The 26,487-nt window shown below is 39.1% G+C and overlaps 1 protein-coding gene across 3 annotated transcripts in view; it reads left to right on the top strand.

Annotated features, from left to right (window-relative positions):
- The window catches only part of LOC127160634 (NACHT, LRR and PYD domains-containing protein 3), a 52,471-nt gene extending 30,448 nt beyond the window's left edge, over positions 1-22,023 (top strand). For 2 of the 3 annotated variants that reach the window (XM_051103287.1, XM_051103286.1), the window contains exons 9-10: positions 11,599-11,772; positions 11,861-12,507. In XM_051103287.1, coding sequence (XP_050959244.1) covers positions 11,599-11,772; positions 11,861-11,867 — 181 coding nt within the window. In that variant the 3' untranslated portion in view covers positions 11,868-12,507. Of the gene's footprint in view, positions 1-11,598; positions 11,773-11,860; positions 12,508-21,882 lie in introns of those variants that run through there. The other variant, XM_051103288.1, reaches the window with a different exon arrangement.
- The last annotated feature ends 4,464 nt before the right edge of the window (positions 22,024-26,487 follow it).

Here is a 26,487-nt window from a genome sequence, read left to right as displayed (position 1 = left end):
AACCTTTTTGGCAGCAGTAAGAGCAGCAGACATAATCCTTTTTTATTGACAGACAGTGATAGTGACAAATTATCCAACAAAAGAAATACCAGTGGGTCCTTTTGGATCTGCATCTTAGATCTTAGATCACCTTAGATCGGATCAGTAGATCCGACAAAAAGTCCTGTACCAGGGACCAGAGCAACGCAATTCGGGGACAGTCCCAGAACATATGTATATATGTACCTTGGTTTGAGCTATTATACAGGTGACAGAAGGGGTCAGACTTTCTTTTCATTTTATATAATAAACAGGGAGTGGCATTTGCCTTATAGATTAACTTATAATGAATCATTTGGTGAGCTGGGTTTTTAGAGGTAGTAAAACAATTTCCCCAGACTGTGCCCCAATCAATCACGGTGTTAAGTTCTCCTTCCCAGAAACCCTCAATCAAGATGTTTGAATACTGTCGTACCACAAGTAATTTATAAATTATACTCACAGTACCTCTAGAAGCCATACTAGAGTATATCCAATGTACCATAGGATGAGAAGATACTTTAATCGACCAGGGTACTCTGTAAGCTTTTAGCGCAGATCTTAATCTTAAGTACAGGAAAAAGGAGAATCCTGGGAGAGAGAATTCATTCTTTAGGAGCCCATAATCATTGTACAGATCTTTTAAAGTGTAAATACCACATTCAACCCAACATTTGGAAATGAACGGTACCAGTACAAAGATTATTATTATGTGAAATGGGGGTAGAGTCACTGTATGAATCTGAAGCTCCCATAATCTTTTCTCCTGCTTTCCAGGTTTTGATAGAATGGCATATAATTGGACCAAACTTTTCCAAAGCTTTGTTAGATATTCCAGTAAAGGGTAAATCCTATAGACACAATGGGTAGATAATATTTGTTTCTAAAGCCCGCCATGGGACAGGGGAGTCAACATCTAGCCATGTCCTAAGTGGTCTCATCTGGTATGCTAAATAATAGGACCAAAAATCTGATAGAGATAAGCCACCATGAAGTTTTAGCCAATGCATAGATTTAAGATGAATTCTAGGCTGTTTATTGTTCCACAAGAATTTTGATACTGCTTTATTGATCTCATTGAAATAACCAGTAGGTGGTGTCAGAAGTAACACTGAAAATAAAAAAACTTAGCCTTGGAAGAATATTCAACTTAACAGTGGCTATCCTTCCATGAAGAGCTAAACAGAGTGGAGACCAACACAGAAGATCACTCTTAATCTTATCCAGAAGAGATCGTCTAGGTTACGTACGTAACCCTCGTTCCCTGAAGGAGGGAACGGAGACGTTACATATGGGAACTCACCTGAGAGACCAATCATCTCTGAGCCTTATTCAAAAGGCCAATGAACATTGGCGAGTGGTATTTGCATGCCACTCCCCCGTACATACGGGTATATAAGATGGCGGCGTGCAACCACTCATTCAGGTTTTCCCTGAGGAGCCGTGGCAGGGGATGTAACGTCTCCGTTCCCTCCTTCAGGGAACGAGGGTTACGTACGTAACCTAGACGTTCCCCTTCAGTCGTTTCACTACGACGTTACATATGGGAACAGACCCATGGGACAGGCCATGACCCTGACGCCGCGTTACGCACAGACCCACGTGCTGACAGGCGGACGTGTCAGCAGATGGATATGAACGTAACCTTCCCAATGCCCTGAGGGCCAATAGGGGACCCCACAGGGATGCCAGTTGTTACTGAAGCAGAAGTTGGTGGGGGGCGGAGCACATGAGATCTCTACATGTGGAATAAAAATAATTCAATATATCTATAACTTGTAGAGATATATGAGGGAAACAGCGGCCTTCTAGCTGACCTTGGAAAAATACTGAGACATGCTGCCACAACCTGCTGGGCGAAGGAGACCCAGCCAGAGCACAGTCAGGCACTACTCCGCAGCTAGGCCTGACTGCGGGGCATGGAGGACCCAAGGTTCACCGGAGGGAACAACTGAGGAATATAGCGCACGGATCCCGTAGGAGTGGCGCAGCAAGCCGACACCAGTCGGACTCCCGCTTACCTGATGTCTATGTTAAGACACGGGAGGACACGGCATCAACGCGAAGGTTGTAGAACCTAGCGAAGGTATTAGGTGTCGCCCAGCCCGCAGCTCTACAGATATCTGCTAGTGAGGCGCCATGAGCCAACGCATAGGATGAGGCAACACTCCTTGTGGAGTGGGCACGAACACCTAAGGGGCATGGCTCTCCCTGGTTTTGGTACGACAGGGAGATGGCATCTACCACCCAATGGGCCAACCTCTGTTTGGAGACAGCATTCCCTTTCTGCTGACCTCCAAAGCAAACAAAGAACTGCTCGGTGCGTCTGAAGTGCCGAGTGCGGTCCACATATATATGTAGGGCACGGACTGGACACAGCAGCGCAGAGGCCGGGTCTGCCTCCTCCAGGGGCAGAGCTTGCAGGTTCACCACCTGATCGCGGAAAGGTGTGGTGGGAACCTTGGGCACATAACCGGGCCGGGGTCTCAGGATGACGTGAGAATCGCCGGGCCCGAATTCCAGGCACGCTTCGTCGACAGAGAAGGCTTGTAGGTCCCCTACCCTCTTGATGGAGGCCAGCGCGGTTAGGAGCGCTGTCTTAAGAGACAGATATTTTAGCTCTACTGACGCGAGTGGCTCAAATGCGATGGCAGCAACGTACACTTTGAGAGTCGAAGGGGACAGCCTGTGCTCCAACTTCTCCTGCAGGAAGGAAAGCACTACTGCAATCGGACATCTCTGTGGGTCTTCTCCGCGAGAGGAGCACCAGTCAACGAACAGACCCCATCTCAGTGCATAGGCCTGCCTTGTAGAGGGAGCTCTAGACTGAGTGATAGTATCTATCACGGCCTGTGAAAGGCCGGAGAGGTCTGACGCGTCCCGTCCAGGAGCCAGACGTGCAGGTTCCATAGGTCGGGACGCGGGTGCCAAATTGTGCCCATCCCCTGAGAAAGAAGGTCTCTCCTCAAGGGGATCTTCCAGGGAGGGGCTGCCGCAAGGGAAATGAGGTCTGGAAACTAGGTCCGGGTGGGCCAGTATGGCGCAACCAGCAGAACCTGCTCCTCGTCCTCCCTGATCTTGCACAGTGTCTGTGCAAGGAGGCTCACTGGGGGAAAGGCGTACTTGGGCCCCAGAGGCCAGCTGTGTGCCAGCGCATCCCTGCTGAGGGGAGCCTCGCTGAGGGAGTAAAACAGCTGGCAGTGGGAGGATTCAGGGAAAGCAAACAGATCTATCTGGGCTTTGCCGAAATGGCTTCAGCTGGACTTCCTGGGGGTGGAGTCGCCATTCTCCGGGATGGGTGGACTGCCGTGAAAGCTAGTCGGCTGCACGGTTGAGTTCTCCTGGAATGTGAACGGCACGTAGTGATTTCAGCCACGTCTGACTCCATAGGAGCAGATGGCGGGCGAGTTGTGACATGCGACGGGAGCGAAGACCACCTTGGTGGTTGATATAGGCTACGGTCGCAGTGCTGTTGGTGCGAACAAGCACGTGCTTGTGGCGCAGCATTGGTCGGAAGCGACGCAGCGCGAGAGAAGCACAGCCAACAACTCTAGGCAATTGATATGCCACTGCAGTCGAGGTCCTGTCCAGGAGCCCGAGGCTGCTTGCCCGTTGCACACAGCACCCCAACCCGTGGAAGAGGCATCCGTGTAAACCACAAGATGCCTGGAGACTTGTCCCAGGGGAACTCCGGGGACTGATCCCAGAAGGAAAAACGTCCTGGAAAAAAGTCTGACTGCACTGGGCAGCGCTTACCTTCTTCTCTGGTTCCCGCGCTGGCAATATCGACCTCCGAGTCCGGATCCGAGGATGCAAGGCGTTGCTCGAAAAGGGAACTCGGGGTCGAAGCCCCAGAGGTGAGAAAATTGGCTCTTTTTGTGAAAATGTGGGTACCGACGGCGGCGTCTGAACGTCCCCTATGGGGATAGGGGACGTAGGTGTTGCCATCCCCCAAAGAGCAATCTCCTGCACCTCTGGGGTGCCCACGTCAGCAGGGGGGCGCCCTCGGCGACGGGCACGCGGAGGTTGAGGCCTCGCGGACGTGGTGGTAGTGTCACGACGAGGGAGAATATGTTTGATCGCCTCCGTCTGCTTTTGGACCGCCGAGAACTGCTGCGCAAAGTCCTCGACGGTGTCGCCGAATAGGCCGCCCTGGGAGATGGGAGCGTCGAGAGAAAGCGAGCTTTGTCGACGTCTGCCATCTGAGCCAGGGTCAGCCATAGGTGTCGCTCCTGTACCACTATTGTGGACATCACCTGGCCAAGGGAACGTGCCGTCACCTTCGTCGCCCGGAGGGCGAAGTCAGTGGCGGCACGGAGTTTCTGCATCGCCCCTTGGTCAGGGCCACCCTCGTGCAGATGTTTCAACGCGAGAGCGGACGAAAGCTTACACGCCCTCCGGGAAGAAAGGCACTGGGGGGGAGCGCGGCGATGCCGCGGATGACCTCCCCAGATACCAATCATCCAGCCTTGAAGGATCGGCCGGAGGTGTTTTGGGCACCTCCAGACCGATCTCCTTGGCGGCTCGGAGGAGCATAGCCGAAAGTTCGGCGTCCGCCTCAGACGGGGCAGCGACCGCAGAGGGGCGCTGACCCGCCGAGACGTCTGCCTCACCTTCCGACTCCCCCTCTGATGCTGAAGCAGACATCTCTACCTCCTGAGGAGCACCAAAGGAGACACTCGGCCCGGCGTGCGGGGAAGTGTACTGCTCTGGCCACTCAACGGGACCGCGCGGTGATGCAGAAGTCCGCGGGGCTTTGCTGGCCGGCGGAACATTCTGCACAGTCACCTGTAGGTCCCCCAAGTGCCTTGCCGCGGTCGCCGAAAAACCTAGACGGCTTAACGACTTACCGCGGGAAGGCAACGAGGGGAGCCGACTCACGAACGAGCGGCGGTACCTTAACGCGGCCATGGTCATGCGCTCGCAATGAACGCATGAGCCATCCGTGAACGCTGCCTCAGCGTGCTCTCGGCCCAGGCACGTGAGGCAGCGATCATGTCCGTTCAGCGAGGCGAGGAAACTGCCGCATGCAGAAGCGCACGGCCGGAGAGACATCCCGGGAAAAATGCCCTCGACAGCCGTGAGAAATTAGCTCTTTTAGATCCCGGTTTGCCCAGGGAGGACCGCGGCACAACTGTGCACTCAAATGGAGAGGCTCGCTGGATTGCAGGAGGCTTTTTCTGGCCGTGAAAACGGCCGCCCGCAGGGATCTCGCTGGCGGCTGCCAAACGCTCTTTTAGTAAGCTCTTTTAGTATTGGCAGCACGCCAGCGGAGAGAGAGCAAGAACTCACAGGAACTCTTCTTCTTTTTTTTCAGAGGCTTCCAGGCTCGAGACAAGGCTCCGAAGCGAAAATCTGAATGAGTGGTTGCACGCCGCTCCCCCGTATGTACGGGGGAGTGGCTCGGCATGCAAATACCACTCGCCAATGTTCATTGGCCTTTTGAATAAGGCTCAGAGATGATTGGTCTCTCAGGCGAGTTCTCATATGTAACGTCGTAGTGAAACGACTGAAGGGGAATGATAGTTCCACTTGGAAATGTGAGATACTGAAGGAAAAACTCCAAGATAATTAAACTGGTCAGTGACAGGAATCTTAGTGGGTAAGGTCTGAATCTCTGATTTAGCAGCTAAATTAAGGGGCATAAGTGTAGATTGTAGAAAAAAGGAGCCAAACCCAAACTGTTCTAGAACAGACCACAAAAAAGCTCCACTCAATTCTATCGAATGCTTTCTCTGCATCCAAGGATAGTATTGCAGAGGAAGCAGTATAAGAGTCTGCTTGTTGAATAATATGAAGAAGCCTGCGTACATTGTCTGCAGCAAATCTCCCCCCTTAGGAAATTGTCGTAGTCAATCAAGTCTCCTATACATCGATTCAAGGCCAGGACTTTTGCCATCAGTTTTGAATCTGTGGATAGAAGACTAATTGGCCTGTAACTAGAGAATTCGAGTGGGTCCTTACCTTTCTTCAGCAGCAAAGTTATTAAAGCTGTGGTTTGGTCCCTGTGTAAAGCCCCTTTTTCTAACGCAAAGTTAAGAGAATTAAGAAGCAAGGGTGCTATTATGTCCCATAATGCCTTCAGTAACTCTGGGGAAATCCCATCTAGCCCAGGGGCTTTATTACAACTCATGCAATTCAAAGCGGATTTTAATTCCTCAATTGTCAAAGGGCTACCCAATATGTTGTGCTGAGAATCATTTAATTTTGGAAGATTTAAATGTTATGGAAAAAATTTAAATTTGTTGGGTCAGAGTTGGATTCTGAAGTGTACAGATGTCGGTAGTAGTTTTCAAATACTCTATTCACATCCTTAGGTTGAGTATATACTGAGCCCTCATGTCTAATAGCTGATATACTGGCCTTAGATTCACTATCTTTCAACCTCAAAGCCAACAGTTTGAAAGAGCGTTCTCCATTGAAATAATATGATTGTCTAGTATGATGTATAATAAATTCAGCTCTATGTAAATATATAGATTTTAATTCAGATTTAAGAACATTTACTATTTTAGCTTTGGTCTCACAAAAATGATCTTTTAATTCCTTCTCTAGTAGATCAATTTGTTTTTCTAATTCAAATTTATGGCTCTCTCTACACTTTTTATTAAATGACAAAAAACTTATACATTTACCCCTAATAAAACATTTAGTGGTTTCCCATAATACTTGGGGGTCAGAGGCTGAATCTGTGTTAATCTTTAGAAACTCTCAAAGAGCAGTGTAAATCAGCCACAAATGTACAATCCTGTAACAAGGAGGTATTAAATCTCCATCCGTTGTGTTTAGCACCCAACTATACAGGGATTAAAGATGTAATTATCGGAGAATGATCAGATAAAAGAATTGGTAAAATATTAACTTGATATGACTTAATATGTGACCCTGAACCACAAAACCAGTCATAAGTGTAACTTTCTCGAAATTGAGATTTATGCATCATCCGAAAGCTGAATAAATAAACTTTCTGTTGATGTATGGTTTGTTAGGACAGGAATATTCTCCCGAGATACAACTATTTGAAAATCTGGAATCTGAGGGTGCAAAAAATCTAAATACTCACCTTGTTGTCCAAATGAAGTTCATAGCAATGCATATTACTAATCAGAAATTAAGTTTTGATATATTTACAGTGGGAAATTTACAAAATATCTTAATGGAACATGATCTTTACATAATATCCTAATGATTTTTGGCATAAAAGCAAAATCGATAAATTTGACCCATCAGATGTATTTTTGGCTATTGCTACAAATATACCCGTGCAACATAAGACTGGTTTTGTGGTCCAGGGTCACATATAGGGAATAAGTGAAGGGGACATGAGTAGATAATCAATCCTTGAATAACTCTTATAAGGAGCTGAAAAGAATGTATAACTAAGGTTATTTTGTAAACACCAGACATTGCATACATTAAAATGTCGCAAAAATGAATTAAAACATTCAGAGATAATTAAATCAGACTTAGATACATGAGATCTATCTAACAGGGGATCCAACACAGCATTAAAATCGCCCCCTAACACCACAAGACAGTCCTCTAAATTTACAACTAAACATAATAATTCTTGAAAAAATGAGGAATCACCCTCGGTGGGTGCATATACAGACATAAAAGCATATTTAGTATTATTTATAGAAACAACAACATACGTGATTCTGCCTTCTGTATCTCCCCCAGATCTTATAATTGAAAAACCAATCTTGCGCTTAGACAGTATCAACACGCCTTTAGTTTTGTTGACAGATGAAGAGGAAGATATCACTTTAAAGTATTTATTTTGAAAGCGATGAACGTCTGCCGATTTTAAATGAGACTCTTGTATAAGAGCAATAGAGACCTTTTTGCATTTTAGGTAATCTAAGCATTTGGTATGCTTAATAGGGCTTTTTAACCCATTAACGTTCCATGACAAAATATTTATAGCCATATATTAAAAAGGAAAAGCAATCCAGATCAACCAGAACTAAGGCGGGAGGACCACAGAGAAATCCCCCCGGAAAGATAACGGTAATCATATGCATATATAACGTAAACATATATATAGGCCTACACTAGACCGATTAACCTTACGTGGGCAGTCCCGGACATAGAACAAAAAAAAAAAAAAAAAAAGCAACTGCAGATTCATCCTCGTTCACCTCGGATTCTTGTGACACCACCGCTACAGCTTTCTTAATAGAAGACTTTGTGGTGGGATCCAGGTTGAGAGCAAACTTTTCTACCTCCGCCGCTGTCTCGAGAAGATAAATTTTCGAAGTTCCCCCTCAGGAACATAATTAGGGTCTTTAACTCGCCTTTTCTCCACTGAGGCCAGTGACAATTGTCTTTTTGAAAAACAGTAAAAAACTAAACAAATGTTGATAGTTTTGCTGAGAAAAAAACTGATTAAGGATACCGAGTCAGGGAGCAATCGAACTACACCGCCATTGCTATCGGTGGGTCACGTGATCTCCCCATGATAACGTCTTAACTGTTTACTGTAAATCATTTAAAGGTAGACCAAGTATTTGATTTTATCCCAGTAACAGTTTCAGAGGTAAATTAGGCACTTAAAGGCACTTTAGATAGTCTCTCATCAGATTTCCAATCCGGGTTTTAGTACATCTACAGAAATTTTAAAAGCATTAAATGATTTAGGAAAGGACATGACATGAGGCCAAGTATATACCCATACTTGGAATTTGTGCTCTGCATTTAACCCATCCAAGTGCACACACACACAGTAGTGAACACACACACCGTGAACAGCCATATTGCTATTGCTGCAGCGCCCGGGGAACAGTTGGGGGATCGGTGCCTTGCTCAAGGGACTCACCTCAGTCGTGGACTTGAGGGTGGAGAGAGTGCTGGTTATTCACTCCCCCAACCTTCAATCCCTGCTGGACCTGGGACTCAAACCCACAACCTTTCGGTTACAAGCCCGACTCCCTAATCATTAGGCCACAGCTGTCCCCGTTTAATGGTTTCATTGGATAATAAAAATCATAGAGCTGCTCTTTTTAGTGATTTATCCAAAGCTTTTGATTCTGTAGATCATGAAATTCTGAAACAGAGGCTATTAGTGTAGGTTTATCAGTAAATGCTGTTGAAAGGTTTGTTAATTACTTATCAGATTGACCTCAATGTATATACAGAGGTGCTCACTTCTAGTTCTGTGAATGTAAATATCGATGTACCACAGGGATCGGTCTATTATTATTTTTGTATATATTAATATTATAGGGAATAATCTTGTACATTCTAGTTTTCATTTATACACTAATAAAATGGTGATTTACTCCTCTGCATCAATGTTTGATAAGGCTCAGAATCATCTTCAGTTTGATTTTGATGTAGTTTAGCATACACTGAGTGATTTAAAACTTGTTTTAAATGCAGAGAAATCTAAACTTATGATGTTCACAAAAAGAAAGCCTGCACTCTCAAACTCATGCTCAATTACATGCTCTGAAGACTGAAGTAGTATCTTTTAATATTAATCCCTAAAGTTTTTAACTGATGATTCTCTTTCTTTGGGCATATAATTATACCTAGTGAGTAAATTTGAAAACTGGAATTTTTTACAAGATCAAGTTTGTATTTCTTTTGAAAAGGAAGTTGGTATCACTAAATTTTTATAAATGTATTTAAAAGGATCTCATTTTATTCAGGCAGTCATTTGATTTGTAAATGGTTTATCATGGATTTGTTTATAATTCTGAGCCCTAATTTATTTGTTTATATGTAACTAAATTGTTCTCATTTATCTTGGCCAGACTTACCCACTGGTAAATTATTTATTATAAAATCATTTTACTTTTACTTTCTGGTTTTACAGTAAAGGTTTAAAAGATACTGTGCCAAAGCATAATGGCTTTGCTCAAAAGACAATCTTTAAAAACCTTTTTTATAAGAAAAGAAGTTTAAATGTTTTTAAAAATTCATTTTTAAAAGACCTAGTTTTAGAGTAATTTGATTGTAAATGTTTTGAGACATTTTTGTACAATTCTGTATAATGTATGTTTTATGTGTAACTAAATGTACTCCCTTGGTCTTTATTACCTCTGTAAATGAGATTGTTAATGTTTAGATTTTATAATTGGTTAAATAAAGGTTAAAAAAAAGTGCAGCAAAAGACCCAAAACACAACTTTAAAGACCTTTAATGTAAGAATAAGAAGTTTAAATATATTTTAAAAACTACACTTTTTTTTTTACAGCTCTGTGACAGACCACAATAATATTGAGACAGTTTTGCTATCACGATAATATAATATTGATCATACATTACTTCCTTAGTATTAATTATCTCTGAATTGGATTCTTATTGTTTAATTATATTATTAGCATGATACTGTCACACATAGTTGTCCAAGCAGACGAGAATAAAGAAGATTTAGCAAAAAGTCTTTAATGACATATTCAGAAGGTAATTCCAACCAAGAGACTAAAGTCCATTAAAATTAAACTTAAAAATACAAGATGATTAAAAGTCTGTGACAGATACATTCTTGCCTGACAAATAAAATGTTATATTTGATTTATCTTGAACTCTCCTGAAATCATCATGACTAGTAGATCATGTGGAGGCTGATGTTTCAAATCTCAAATCTGGATGAATGGAGCAGTAGGAATGCCTTCGGAGACCTTTTGATTTCTGTCTATCGCTGACTTAGCAAGTTGTCCCAAAGTGACCTAACAAACTACACTTTTTGTTCTGAGCAAGCAGTAGGCGGCCGACAGTATACGTTAACCTTGCACCTCTGAGTAAGTTCAGACTGGCGAGTTAGTGATCGTGAGATTAACGACCTCTGGTCAACGTGATACTTCAATGCGACAACGGGTCCCTGATGAATGAATAATTGAAAGTGTCCACCTTATTCTTCAATGCAGAAGCATATGGGCAAGACTTCCAGTTCATTAGCCACTATATGGAAATATCATGTAGAATCACAACGTGCAATAAACGGTAAAACTGTTTGCACTACAATCCAGTCTGTTCATAATTAGGATAACACATTAAAATAATATGGTAGGACACACCAAGCTGCAATAGCAAGCAACAAATTAAGCTGTTTTGTTCAGCTAAAAATAACTGGAAGGGAATGAGCCCAGAAGCAAGAACCATAAAATGTTTTCATTTTTATGGGAATAATAAGGTGGATAGGATGACCAGAATAATTAAATATCTAAATATATGCGTTAAAAAAATAATAGTTACTAATTAGAAACACATTCTAAATGTAATGATCACTTGAAAATTGGAGTCAGATTAAACACAGAGCTACAATAAAATTTAAACTCCCAACTTTGCAAAAGCACAAGTAAAATATATGTCATAGTTATACTATAATGTTACTCTCATTTTATCCTTATCACCTGTATAGTACTAAAAACATGTTTAGTATCACAATCAGGAATCATGTGGGTCGAGGGCATTTAAATTAATGCTTTAGTTGCTGGCAAGTTCAAATCTCTATTGCGCTGATCCTGGTGTATAGAAAAAGTAGTGCTCATACAAACACAAACAAACACACTCTCACCCTAAAGCTTAAACACAATCTCAGAGATCATTCATGTTCTTCACTCTCTGCAGGCTGTGGTACTGCAGTATTGGAGAGGAAGGCTGTGCTGCTCTGATTTCAGCTCTGAGATCAAACTCCTCACACCTGAGAGAACTGAGTCTGAGCTTTAATAAACCAGGAGAGTCAGGAGTGAAGCTCCGCTCTGCTCTACTGGAGGATCCACTCTGTGAACTGAAGAAACTATAGTAAGTTAGTTATTGAATCAATGATTTCATTCATTATCTTCTATTAAAGCAGATCTTAGTGTATTTTATCTTTCTCTTTATTGTACAGTATTTGACAGTGGAAAGTCAACAAGCTCCAAACAAGTGAATCAAAACAACACATCCTGAACAATACCTTCACTTGGACAAATACAGATGATACCATAGTTTCATATGTGAAGCATTTTTGTGCATTTTCATTCAGCCTAGATTTGTTTTTTTTTTCCAGTCTCATTGGAACATTTTTTTAATAAGTAGATTGGACATACTACCTGCACTATAAAATTTTTAGAGTGACACTACAGTATACTACAGGTTAATAATTGCATTACTTTCACTGTAATTCCACAGTGGGACTTCTCTTGTATCTATGTAAACTTTCAGAAATTTCTTGTAAACAAACATCATCATACTGTGTTTCCACAATGCAGATGTACTATGAATGTTCCCAGCATGCAATGCAGCATGACAAAATTTTGCTTTACATTTTTTTTGTGTTACTAAACTTTTTTTTGTTTCACTTTTAACAGCTTGTGTTGTTTATTTTGTTTTGTTAGTTTATATTGTAAGTCTTGTTTTTATTTGTTGAGTGTTACCATTGTTGCATTGTATGTCAATAATTGATGTCACATCTTTCAAAAATGGTTATCAGCAGTTGCTTTGCTAGTGTGAAAAATCTATCCACAAACAGTTATGAATAAGAAATAAGTTGTTGATTAATCGTCATGCTTAAATAATGCTAAAATAAAATCTTCATGTTCAAGCTAAAAATAGTTTGACTATTTTAAAGTCAGGCAATTAGTTTATTTCATATTCTAGCATGTCATAATTTTGACAGATGTTTTCATTTGTTACACTTCTGACATGACTAGATCAGAAATTTGAAAATGAATATATAAGGTTGGAGCCCAAACAAATACTAATCACTATTTACCATTATGGTGACTTTGTAAACAACTAAATTTCTCACAGTGGCACAGTTAAAGACAACTTTATATGTGAATTCACAGTAAAGCAAGAGCAGTAAATTACTGTGACGTTGACATCATTCTGCTGTTCATTCACAGTCATTTGTAAAAAAAAAAAATGACCCAGCATGCATTGATTTCAATGTAGATGTAGATATAATGTATCTATATCAGTAAATGTGTATAGATATACAAGGTATGTAGATGGTATGCAGAAACATTTTAGTTGTTCAAATGGCAAAGATTGCACTTTTTTTTATTTCAATTAAAATCCAAAACATTTAGTTTGTAAAAACGAAAATGAAATAGATCTGCACTCGTCCAGATTCAGCTAAAAAGACTTATTTCATTTATTGTTCAGAAGTCACAAAAAAAATATGTGCAAAAAAGTGCAAAATGTGCAGAAGCGCAGAACGTTTTCAGGAATTAACCCTTCCTCAGTGCCATGTGCTACCAAGAGCATAGAGTACCACTCTAAGCATAGTTTTACTTTGGTATTTGTTTTTAAAGCACAATAACCACAACGCTTACCATAGTTTTATCTCAGTATTCATAGTTTTACTGTGGTATTTGTAGTTAAAGCACAATAACCACAAGGTTTACCATAGTTTTACCTCAGTATCCATAGTTTTACTGTGGTAACCCTAGTTAAAGCACAACAACCACAACGTGTATCATAGTTTTACCTCAGTAACCATAGTTTGGTATTTGTAGTTAAAGCACAATAACCACAATGCTTACTATGGTTTTACCACTGTAAACGTAGTTTTACCAGTAATTGTGATTTTACGGTATACTATTTGTAAAGGACAGTAAATGCAATGCTTGCCACACCTGTAATACTTTTTTTTAAGTAATTGTAATTTAATATTGTTTTTCTGTCTTGCACCAGATCGCTTACTCCAGCAGCTCTTTAAAGAAAACATCTCTTGTAAATGCCATCACTTGTTCCTATTGTTTTCTGAACTCTAATCCATAATTAATTTACACATAGTGTTGCTCTTTTTTTCTGTGGTCCATCATGACATTTTTATAATCTCATAATTTTGACCAATTCTGTCAGAAAGCTGCTAGAATTAACAGGGAACTTGAACTCGAATCTCCCAGTGCTGATCTTGAAGAAGCTGCCAAGGAGACTGAACAAGTTGATTCAACCTTTCACAGTAATGTTGAAGACATTTAGCTATAACTGATTTGCTTTAATGCACGCATCCTTATTTTATCTGTTAATAATAACTTTCTTACAGTCATTCCTCTTAAATATTTTGGTCACAATTTATTTTTTTAGCACATTGTCTCAACATGTATATATTTCTCTTTGTTTCAGCTGAAAGTGAAGACCAAAGGAAGGCCTGTCATGGGTTCTGAATTGGGCCATATTGTGAATTTAAGGAAAAGACCAAAGGCAAACATTTCCAAAGGTATGTCAATGTCGGTCTGAGCATCTTGACTGAACCGTACTGCAGTTACATTTTGCACAGCTTGCTCCACGGCCCCATCAGAAAGAACAACCAACAAAGTGTCATGTCGAAGTCATTCATACAATTAACAGCAAATCAGCAAATTTAAATAATATTGTACAAGCGTACTTATACAAAATACTACGACTTTCACTCTTACTTTTGTCATTGGCCATTGCCTGAACTCTCATGCTAATTTTGGCCATTGTAAGTAGTCAGTGAGTTTATATTAAGTTTATATTAAGTCCATTGTGTTCTTACTTTATTAACCTTTAAAACATTTCCACTGTCTCTTCCCGTTCTAACAGTAAATGATATCTTAAACTTAAAGGGGTCATCAGATGCTAAGTTCACTTTTACATGTTGTTTGAACATTAATGTGTGCTGGCAGTGTATGTACAAATCTACCCTATAATGATAAAAATCCATGCAGTGGTTTTTAATCAATCTGTAAAAATAATATTCCCCTTTTCAAATCGAGCCGTTCTCAGATGCCTGTCGGTGTGATGTCACACCCACAGAGGCCGCTCCCACGATAGTTGATTGACATGAGCTCTTACCTTAGACCAGCTGTCACAGTCCAGTAACTTTCCATGTTTTGATGCCAGAGCAGGGATGTAAGTTAGACAAGAATATCTCCGATTGAGTGATTGAGGTGTTGTGTTGCTGGATGTAATAATGAACATAGTGCTCGTCATTTACTCCCGACATCTGAGCCGCTGAAGATGCAGTGGATTACATTTGTTTGTGAAGGGAATGCGCCTCCTGATCTACATATATCCGTCTATGTTCACGCAAATCATTCATGATCCAGCTTCACTTACAGCAGAAGTGAGTATAAGCGTTTTTTTTATGAATCTTTGCGATCGCCTTTCCTTATAACGTGGTAGTTAGGAAGTTTAGCGGCTAAACGCGGCTAATGTAAACAAGACCGTCTTTCCACAGAGAGAAGAGAGGGGCGCGGGGTGGGCAGAGCTCATTTGCATTTAAAGGAACAACCCCTTAGAATGAGATGATTTTTGCAGAGCTGATTTTGGCAAGGTAAAAAGGGTGTTGTTTTACAAAACCATTGAGAATTTTTAATCAGTATAAGTATATTAGAGACTTTTCATTAAGACCCTAAAGAATCATATCAACTTGTGGAAAATGGGCATCCGATGACCCCTTTAAGCTGTTCACACCATTAACAAGAACTATGATAATAACTATTTTAGCATCTACACCAACAGACGATAACGTTCTGTTTACTGTTATACATGCTGCAGTTACAGTATGTTGTTGTCAATGTTTTTGTTGTTCATCATGTGATCAATTCTCTTTCTTCCTGTCTTGCAGGATTTCACACAGACTACTAAGTCATTCTTCATCAGCTCTCCACAATATCAGCCCTTCCAACAGCTTCCACATCACTTTCTCTCATGTGACACATCTGCTCTCAGTACTTTACTGCCATCTTCCAGTTTTTGCATGTCTACTGATTATTATTATTATTATTTTTTATTTCTCCTCTACAGTCAACACTCACTCCCATCTCTACTGTGGACACTCCTGTCAATGGAATGTGCACGTGTGACTGGGGCTATAGTGTCATCTAGTGGTCTCCGATTTTCTTATAGGCTCAGCTGCGTGTGGATCGCGAGCTGTCTGTGTGTGGATTGGGCAAGGCAAAAAGGGCGGAACGAAAGTCTCAAAATTCAGATGAATCAAATAAAATCGACTCAGAGGACATGTGAATGAATGCACGCATGTGGTCTGATCCACAAATGAACATGCACAAACTGTGATACTTTAATACAAGCTATAACATGTGTATTTACAAATATGTCTCTGTTAGAACAAAATGCTGCACATTAATGTAATTCTAAACTCTGCAGACACCGGCTGAAACGCATTTGTTTCAGTGTAGTGACGCAAATGTGTGATTTTTTTCGTATCGTGTACATGTTAATGAATTGCACTTGGCCTTGTTCATTGGTAGTTGTGTGTGTGGGCGTCGTGAAATGCTGTAAACTGCGAAAATGAAGTCTCAAAATCCAAATAAACTGAACAAGATTGACTGGAGCAAGACCTCAATAAATGCACGCGTGTCAACTGATCCACAAATGCACGGATTCCTTTTTGCATGAGCAATTAATGATATATTACTGCAGAATAGAACACTTTTATTCGCAAACAACTCTGTATATGTACAAATCGCTGCACAATCATTTAATCCCGAATTCCACAGACTCAAATTGAAAGGCATTTGTTTGTGGATTGTAAGATACATGCATAAAATTTATGCAGTACATGGATAATTGTGCGTGCATCTATTAATAGTTTTGAGTCTAATATCATCCCATAAACTGGGGGTGGGAAATACAAGATTTTGTAGCAATAAATTAAGAATTTGTTAATACGACTTTTTAATTAGTTACCTCATTTTACAAATTAATAAACTAACAAATCATAGGAACCACTTTTTTTTTTTCTTTTTGATTCCTCATGTGTTTACTAAATGTTCTGTAATTTATTAGTCAGTATATAATACAGCATGTGGTGTATGCCATGTCTTGGTTTTATTCATTTTTGTTAATAAATATTATGTAAGCTAGTTTGTCATTGTACCCTACTGTTTTACTGTTGTTGTGATTTTTAATTAAGCATAACAATTATTCCATCTTTTGCTTTAGACTTATAAAGTGAAAGGTGTATAGATGTAAGCAAAACAGACAATTTTCTTTATAATGTGACAACAAGATTGCGAATTCAAAAGTGAAATCAACCAAAGCTCAGCTTATAATACAGCAAAAGTGAACTTCTTTCACAAAATTCAAATCAAAAATAATTCTAGCCTACTGATGAAAAAAGGGGTTGAACATTAAACATTTATTATTGTTTATTTAATCCTAACAAATAAAGTCCAATATCGTGCATCCCTCTTAAAAACCATAGTGCTGCTCTTTTTATCGATTTATCCAAAGCTTTTGATTCTGTAGATCAGGGGTGCCCAACCCTGTTCCTGGAGATCGACTTTCCTGCAGAGTTTAGTTCCAACCCTAATCAAACACACCTGTCTGTAATTAGCAAGGGCTCCTTGAGATCCTAATTAGTTGGTTCATGTGTATTTGGTCAAGGTTGGAGCTGAATTCTGCAGGAAAGTCGATCTCCAGGACCAGGGTTGAGCACCCCTGTTGTAGATCATGAAATTCTGAAACAGAGACTATTAGTGTAGGTTTATCAGTAAATGCTGTTGGATGGTTTGTTAATTACTTATCGGATAGATCTCAATGTATATGCTCACTTCTATAAATATCAGCGTACCACAGGGATCGGTCCTTGGGCCATTATTATTTATTTTATATGTTAATAATATTGGTGCTAATCTTGTACATTATAGTTTTAATTTATACGCTGATGATATGGTGATTTACTCTGCATAAACATTGGATAAGGTTCTGAGTCATCTTCAATTTGATTTTGATGTAGTTCAGCAAACACTGAATGATTTAAAACTTGTTTTAAATGTAGAGAAATCTAAACGTATGATGTTCACAAAAAGAAAGCCTGCACTCTCAAACTCATGCTCAATTACTCTTCAAAGTTTGGAGGTTGAAGTAGTATCTGAGTATAAATACCTGGGATTTTTAACTGATTATTCTCTTTCTTTTGGGCCTCATATTCAGTACCTAGTGAGTTAATTTAAGTCAAAACTGGGACTTTTTTTTTTTTTTTTTAAAGCAAGGAAGAGATTGGTAGCAGCTACATTTTTGTCAGTGTTGGATAGTGATATCATTTATATTCAGGCACCTAAACATCGTTTACAGGTGTTGGATTTGGTTTATCATGGAGCATTAACCCTTTCACTGGTGAGTTTAAAATATTCTATCTGACCCCCCAGAGTGAGTTTTTTTTAGGCGACCGTTATTTTAGAACGTTCACTTTATTGTTTCCATGGCGACGCGTCATGATTGACACCGCAGCCACTATAGCGCTGTATGACAGACCTATCGCTTTTATTTCGTTTTTCCTTTTTTATTCAAAATATTAACACACTTGCTTACCATGTCTTAAACTATCTGATATTCCGATTCACGAATACGTGTAAGTGAGTGTATTTTGCCGTTTTAAAACCTTTTTAAATGATCTGGATCGTAATCTATAACGTGAGATGGGCGCCGCCATGTTTGTTCGCGCTGCCGTTCAGAGAGTCCTGTCAGCCGGATTTACAGCACGTAAATTCACCAGTTTCTCCCGAAATACATGCAAGTAAGTGGCTGGTGAAGTGGGAAAGGAATGGAGTGAATTATATCGTTACTTACACTATGTGTATCTGATATAAATCAAACACGTCGGCAAATTATACTTGAATGGATTGTTATTGCTGCTTCCATAGACATCCGTGTGTATTTTACAAACTCTAAATGTATTGTTTTACTAGTAATTATGTGTATTTAAATTCCTGAAACCTAAAATAAACGTTAAGTCGTTGAAAACACAGCTCAATTGTGATTATATGACAAGAGCAACAAGCATCTCTCTGGCTCAGCGCCAGCCAACGCGCGAAAACACAGTTTGAATTTGGCAGTTGCGTGACGTCACCGAACGTTCTAAATCCCATATGTGGGACCGTACTCCCAGGGGCACAGAAAATAGAATCCCATATGTGGGACCGTACCGCTCAAAGGGTTAAGGTTTATCACAAATTGAAGAGCCCTTATTCATCATTGTTTATTGTACTCTCAGGTTGGTTGGTCGGCGTTATCAACCAGTAGACTTAAGCATTGGTACTTGTTTATATATAAAATCGTTTTAGGTTTACTTCCTTTGTATTTACAGCAGAATATCATTCAAAAAAAGGTGTAAAGAATTATGGGCTTCACTCACAAGACTATTATCTTTTAATCATCCCTATAAGGTCTGTACTAATATGAGTCAATGGACATTTAGTTATGCTGCTCCATTTGGTTAGAATTGGAGTTATGATTAAAAGAGTTGGTATCAATAAATTATTTTAAATGTATTTTAAAGGATCTAGTTTTAGAGTCATTTAATTGTAAATGTTCTGAGTGATTTGTTTATAATTCAGTATAATGTATTTGTTTTATGTGTATGTAATGCCACGCCAGCAGAGGGAGCCCAATCTCAAGAGTTTTACTTTCTGGTTAAATAGTGTTTTTTTTTTTTGTTTTTTTTTTGAAGCGCAGCAAAAGATGATGTGCCAAAGCATAATGGCCCAAAACACAGCTTTAAAGATGTTTTATGTAAGACTAAGAAGTTTAAATATATTTTTAAAACTACCTTTTCTACCCAGAAGACCTATCGTTTCATATCATCATATGACTACAATAATATCGAGACAGTTTTGCTCTCGTGATAACATGATATTGACAATACTATTACTTTCCTAGTATTTATTATCAATGAATTGGATTCTTATTGTTTAATTATATAATTAGTATGATACTGTCACACAGCAGACAAAGATAAAGAAGATTTAGCAAAAAAGTCTTTAACCCTTTGAGCGGTACGGTCCCACATATGGGATTCTATTTTCTGTGCCCCTGGGAGTACGGTCCCACCTATGGGATTTAGAACGTTCGGTGACGTCACACAACTGCCAAATTCAAACTGTGTTTTCGCGCGTTGGCTGGCGCTGAGCCAGAGAGAGACGCTTGCTGCGCTTGTCATATAATCACAATTGAGCAGTGTTTTCAACGACTTAACGTTTATTTTAGGTTTCAGGAATTTAAATACACATAATTACTAGTAAAATAATACATTTAGAGTTTGTAAAATACACACGGATGTCTATGGAAGCAGCAATAACAATCCATTCAAGTATAATTTGCTGACGTGTTTGATTTATATCAGATACACATAATGTAAGTAATGATATAATTCACTCCAGTCCTTTCCCACTTCACCAGCTACTTACTTGCATGTATTTCGGGAGAAACTGGTGAATTTACGTGCTGTAAATCCGGCTGACAGGACTCTCTGAACGGCAGCGCGAACAAACATGGCGGCGCCCATCTCACGTTATAGATCACGATCCAGATCATTTATAAAGATTTTAAAACGGCAGAATACACTCACTTACACGTATTCGTGAATCGGAATATCAGATAGTTGAAAACATGGTAAGCAAGTGTGTGAATATTTTGAATAAAAAAGGAAAAACGAAATAAAAGCGATACGTCTGTCCTACAGCGATATAGTGGCTGCGGTGTCAATCATGACGCGTCGCCATGGAAACAATAAAGTGAACGTTCTAAAATAACGGTCGCCTAAAAAAAACTCACTCTGGGGGGGTCCGATAGAATATTTTAAACTCACCAGTGAAAGGGTTAATGACACATTCAGAAGGTAAATCCAATAATGACCAACACAAACATACAACTGATGTATTACTGAGAACAGACAAATTGAACTGAAACAAGAGGAACTTAAATACCAAGAAAATGAGGGAAATAATGACAAACACTTGTGAGATCAAATGAATCACCATGACAACTGATAAGAGAGTGGGAAAACTGAACAAAGGAGCACAGGAACTAAAGAATACAAACTGTAGGAACAGTAGGAACGCCATCGGAGACCTTTTTATTTTTTATTTGTCACTGACTTAGGAAGTTGTACCGAAGTGATCTAACAAACTACACTTTTTGTTCTGAGCAAGCAGTAGGCGGCTGACAGTATAAGTTAACCTTGCACCTCTGACTAAATTCAGATTAGCGAGTTTGTGATCGTGAGATTCACGACCTCTGGTCGGCGTGAGACTCAAATGTGACAACAGGTCCCTGATGAATGAATAATTGAAAGTATCCACTTTATTGTTCAATGCAGAAGTAAGAATATGGGTGATACTTCCAGTTCATTAGCTGCTATAGAGAAATGGCACAAATAATTACAATGTGCAATAAATGGTAAAACTGTTTGCACTACAAACCAGTGTGTTCATAATTAGGATAATACATTAAAATAATATGGTAAGACTCCAAGCTGTTTTGTACAGTTAAAAACAGCTGGAAGGGAATGAGCCCAGAAGCAAACGTTTTCATTTTTATGGGAATAATAAGGTGGATAGAATGATCAGAATAATTAAATATCTCAACTAATATTATCTGATATTTGTGATTAGTTACTAATTAGAAACACAATCTAAATGTAATGATCACTTGAAAATTGGAGTCCGATTAAACATGAAGCTACAATAAAATTTTAACTCAATCTCAACTTTGCAGAAGCGCAAGTAAAAGATATGTCATAGTTATACTATAATGTTACTCTCATTTTATCATTATCACCTGTATAGTACTATAAACTAGTTCAGCATCACAATCAGGAATCATGTGGGTCGAGTGCATTTAAATTAATGATTGCTGGCAAGTTTAAATCTCTATCACGCTGATCCTGGTGTATAGAAAAAGTAGTTCTCATACAAACACACTCTCACACTAAAGATTAAACACAATCTCTGAGATCATTCATGTTCTTCACTCTCTGCAGGCTGCGTTACTGCAGTATTGGAGAGGAAGGCTGTGCTGCTCTGATTTCAGCTCTGAGATCAAACTCACAGCTGACAGAACTAAACTATAGTAAGTTATTGAGTCAATGCTGTCATTTATTATCTTCTATTAAAGCAGATCTCAGTGTATTTTATCTTTCTCTGTATTTTACAGCATTTGACAGTGGAAACTTCACAAGCTCCAAACATGTGAATCAAAACAACACGTCCTGAACAAGACTGTCACCTGGACAAATGCAGATACTGATTCAGCAGTTTATATGTGAAGGATTTTTCTTATTAATTTTCATTCAGCTATTTTTTTTTTTCAGTCTCAAAAACAAACTAAAAAGTAGATTGGACATACTAACTGCACTGTACAATTTTTCTAGTGTGAAATTACAATATATTTTGGGTTAATAATTGCACACACTAAAACTTTTCACTATAAATTTGCAGGAACCTATAAAGTATTTTTGTACCAGTAAAGTACTGTATATTTTTATACAGTTTATACTGTATACATTTTGTATATTGCTGTCTCGTGCGAAATTATTATTAATAATTATTATTAATATACTTTATTATCATGAAAATACCTGAGGAGGTTTTAGGAATATTGATAAAATGATGTCCATATGCATTTCCTATAACTAACGTTATGTGTGTTATTGTCTTCCTCTACTGCGCTTATTTTGAGTTTGCGCACGAGAGCGACCTCTAGCTTTCGGGTGCAACAGTATTTTACCTATTTCACCCACAAGCTGTTCATAAATCATGTACAATATAATGTCTGTTAATCGTGACAGCCTTATTTGGGCTGGTCTAAAGTATCTGTTATTAATAATATAGGAGTCTAATCATAATAAGAAGAAAGCGATCGATAATACATACCTGAGATCCGGGGCTCGCGCTGATGACGTAACGAGAGGGACGCGCCTTCGTCCCTTGTACACCATAGACATATATAGAGAGTAGACGCCGCATCGACGGATACTCCCTACTGGGGCTGACGAGACGTGGGGCCGCCATCTTGGACCGGTCACCCGCTCCACTCAGTGTAATCTGTTTGGCAGGTGTAATGAGCTGTCAACGCATTTAATTAATCATACCTCACGGAATACCGAACTGATTTTCACGCGTTTTTTTTTTGCTGCAAAGGTCATAAATGTAGCTGTGATACATGACACATGGTTTGGCGTATTTTAATATTGATAGTGAGCTTAACAGTAATATAATGAATATCTCCGTTCCTGTGATAGTATTGGGTCTTTTAAGAGGGTCTAAAGACTTAAAACATGGACATACTTCATTAAGCACTTCTAATGCATTATGGTTTGTAGTTTTATTCTATTTTCATTTGGCTGTTTATTAATTTGACATTGTTGTTCATTACTGATATTCTCCTTAATGTAGTCTTACCATGCTGTTATTATATTTTGCTTGAATTGACATTGTTTATTATTGCTGTTTTCCCTCATTTTCATTGTTTATTTCATTATGCTATTGACTGAATTGACGTTGTTCATTTTTGCTATTCTCCTATAATCTGACCAACATCTCAATCTGTTCCCTGTTAAATTTAAGTATTATATTGTTTTGTATTTATGTCACTTTGGACAAAAGCGCAACCATAACCATATGAGGTGTAGGCTATGATAGGAATTTTGCAAATCACACACTATAAATATGATAGAGAAGTAGGGCTGGACGATATGGCAAAAATTTATATCACGATAATTTCGGTCGATACGATATAATTCCGATATCGATACGGACAATATTAAAAAGCCTCAGGAAAAAACTGCCGAGGACACACACAATGGATGTCTGTACCTACAAATGTCTGCAAACTGAATTTGCAAAGTCTATAATACCTCCAGGCTCCTCCTATTAAAATTATATATTTTTTTTAAATAAAAACAGTACAAGAAAAATAAGTTTCACGTTTTATTTGTATTTAGCCTTTACAAACAAGAAATGTGAAATAAACTATCAAATAAATAAAATTCTCAGACTCAGCTTATTAACAATAATATATTTCCATTTAAACTAGAACAGGCTGAATATTAATATAAATTGAAACGACAACAGCGACAACAAAAACACATTGCTCTGACCGGAACATTGTTGAGTGTTGATTAGGGATGCTCATTTTAACCGGTTAACCGTTAACCGACAGAAGAATTTTGACCGATTAATACAATCAGTTAAACGGTTTAAAAGGTCTTTTTTGCAGTAATTCAGTAATCAAAATATTTTAAAACGTTTTCTGGATGGTTAAAATAAAATAAAATTGCATTTTTGAGAGAAAAAAAGATAAATCGCGTAGGCCTATAACGTTAAGTCGCATTTTATTATTACATTCAGAAAGACCTGGTGTCGACGCGAAATATTTACAATACACTATAAACATAGGCTAGGCTATTTTAGTTCCCCTCACTCCACAAAAAAATCCTTTCAATTTAACAGTATTTAGAAAAGAACAAGATTGAAAAATATAAGAAGCTAGGTGACAAGCCAAAACCAAACCATTTAGGCTAAAGCGAAACTGAAACTAACATTGTGTCTCTCATACCACACAAATCCAAATGTCTTCGTATTCAAGATGTATTTGAATATTAAAATATTATTTATTATGTAAACCTGGTTTTGTACTTCTCGCATTACAATACCCACATAAATAAATGTTTGGCATAATATCACGGCAGTACGTTGATAACGATTAAGCAGTGTGATTTGTTTCCCCCCCATATGTTTGGCTGATTGTGTGTGCGCCAGCGGCGCCGGCGCAATCACTTGATTTTTTCCTTCTAACAGGGGAAACGACTCTTTACAGATAATCAAAACTGTAAACGGTTTGCTGTTTGTAAAATAAAGAGAAATAGGATGCCGCTTTCAGCCGTCTTCCTTTCGCGCAGCACAAAAATGAACCAAAACTCTGCATACTAGCTACTTGTTGCACTTGTTTTTTGTTTGTTTGTTTTATTAACCCTTTCACACGTGAGTTTAAAATATTCTAGCTGAGCCCCCAGAGTGAGTTTTTTTAGGCGACCGTTATTTAGAACGTATAGCCTTATTGTTTCCATGGCGACGCGTCGTGACACAACGCAGCCACAATAGCGCTGTATGACCCATGTATCACTTTTATATCGTTTTTCCCTTTTATTATTAATATTCACGAACGTGCTCACTGTATTATGAAATATCTGATATTCCGATTCAGAAATATGTGCAAGTGAATGTATTTGGAGGTTTAAACACTTTTATAATGAGCGTGTTAGTTGATCTATGCCGAGTGATGGGTGCCGCCATGTTAGTTTGCGCTGAATCCAATCTGTGGAATTTACAAAACGCAAATTCATCCTTTCCTCCCGAAAAACATTAAAGTAAGTCTCTGGTGAGCTTGGAGAAGAGCAGAGTAAACTTTATAGTTACCTACACAATGTGTATATGATATCGATAAAACATGTCGTCAGATAACATTTGTAAGGATCATTATTGCTGCTGCCATAGACATCGGCGTGTATTTTGCTAACTATAAATGCATCGTTTTACTAGGACTTATGTGTATGTAAATGTCTGGAAACTAAAATAAGCATTATATGGTTGAAAACACAGAATAGTTGCGTTAATATGGCAAGCGCTCAGCACGTCCGATCTGCCTCTGCGCCAGCCAAAGCGCCAAAGCAGATTTGAATTCAGCAGCTGATCACGTGACACGCTGAACGTTCGAATCACACCGGTGTGATCGTACGCTCCAGGGGCCAGCCAAGAATGATCACACTGGTGTGATCGTACGCGTGAAAGGGTTAAGTAAAAATATTTATCTATTCATTCATTATATATATAGCCTAGCTTTATGATGTTTTTCTCCATTGGCAGAAGCGCTGCAGGTGATGCGACGTGTCCATGTGAATCATGTTCTGCTGTTTGCTGCTTTTTGCGCATGTAAAATTAATCCCGGAAAACAAATGTTAGTATTTTAACGGGTCACAGACACTTTTTCCAAGTGCATATATATATATGCAAATGTATATCGAAATATCGGAAATGGGTTTAAAAATCGTATCACCGTTATTGAAAAAAAATCTATCGCGATATATATTGATATCGATTTATTGTCCAGCCCTATAGAGAAGCAGAAACAGATAGTGACGGTAAAGGTATTTTAATAAGTTGAAGAAACACTATATGAATATTACATTAGAGTCTACTTGGAGTATTTCATTCTCTTTCGCTCACACACACACACACACACACACACACACTAAAAACCCTGAAAAAGGACTGTTTTGCAGAGCTACACAGTGTTCAGGCATGTTCTCTCACTTCTGCTGCTGCTACGCGATGTAATCAATTCCAGAGTATGCCCGGTCCAAGATGGCGGCCGCATTTCTCGTTTCCAGCAGCCAATGCGGCGTCTATGTGTATTATATCTATGGTTAAGACTAGAAGAGATGCAGCTCCAGCCGGAAGTGATGCAAAAACTCATTGGATGTGGCCAGAAGCAATGCCAAATCTTGTCAGATGTACAGGAAAATTTTAAACGAATAGTGAAAACGACACGTAGCAAACAATTTTTTTTCTTACTAATAATTGATGATGTTGATGATATAAAAAATATTAGTGCAGAAATTATCAAACTTACATACAAAAAAGTGACATTACAAGCAAAGCACCATTTATACATATATGTATATAACAAAACATAAATAATACAAAACTAAAGCTTTACAAAAAAAGGAAAGAAAAAAAACAAATTAAAAAGGTAAAATAA

The sequence above is a fragment of the Labeo rohita genome, unplaced genomic scaffold (assembly GCF_022985175.1).
Source record: "Labeo rohita strain BAU-BD-2019 unplaced genomic scaffold, IGBB_LRoh.1.0 scaffold_406, whole genome shotgun sequence".
Taxonomy (NCBI): domain Eukaryota; kingdom Metazoa; phylum Chordata; class Actinopteri; order Cypriniformes; family Cyprinidae; genus Labeo; species Labeo rohita.
Note: the sequence above shows the minus strand (reverse complement) of the source record. Positions and strands in the feature narration are given on the sequence as shown.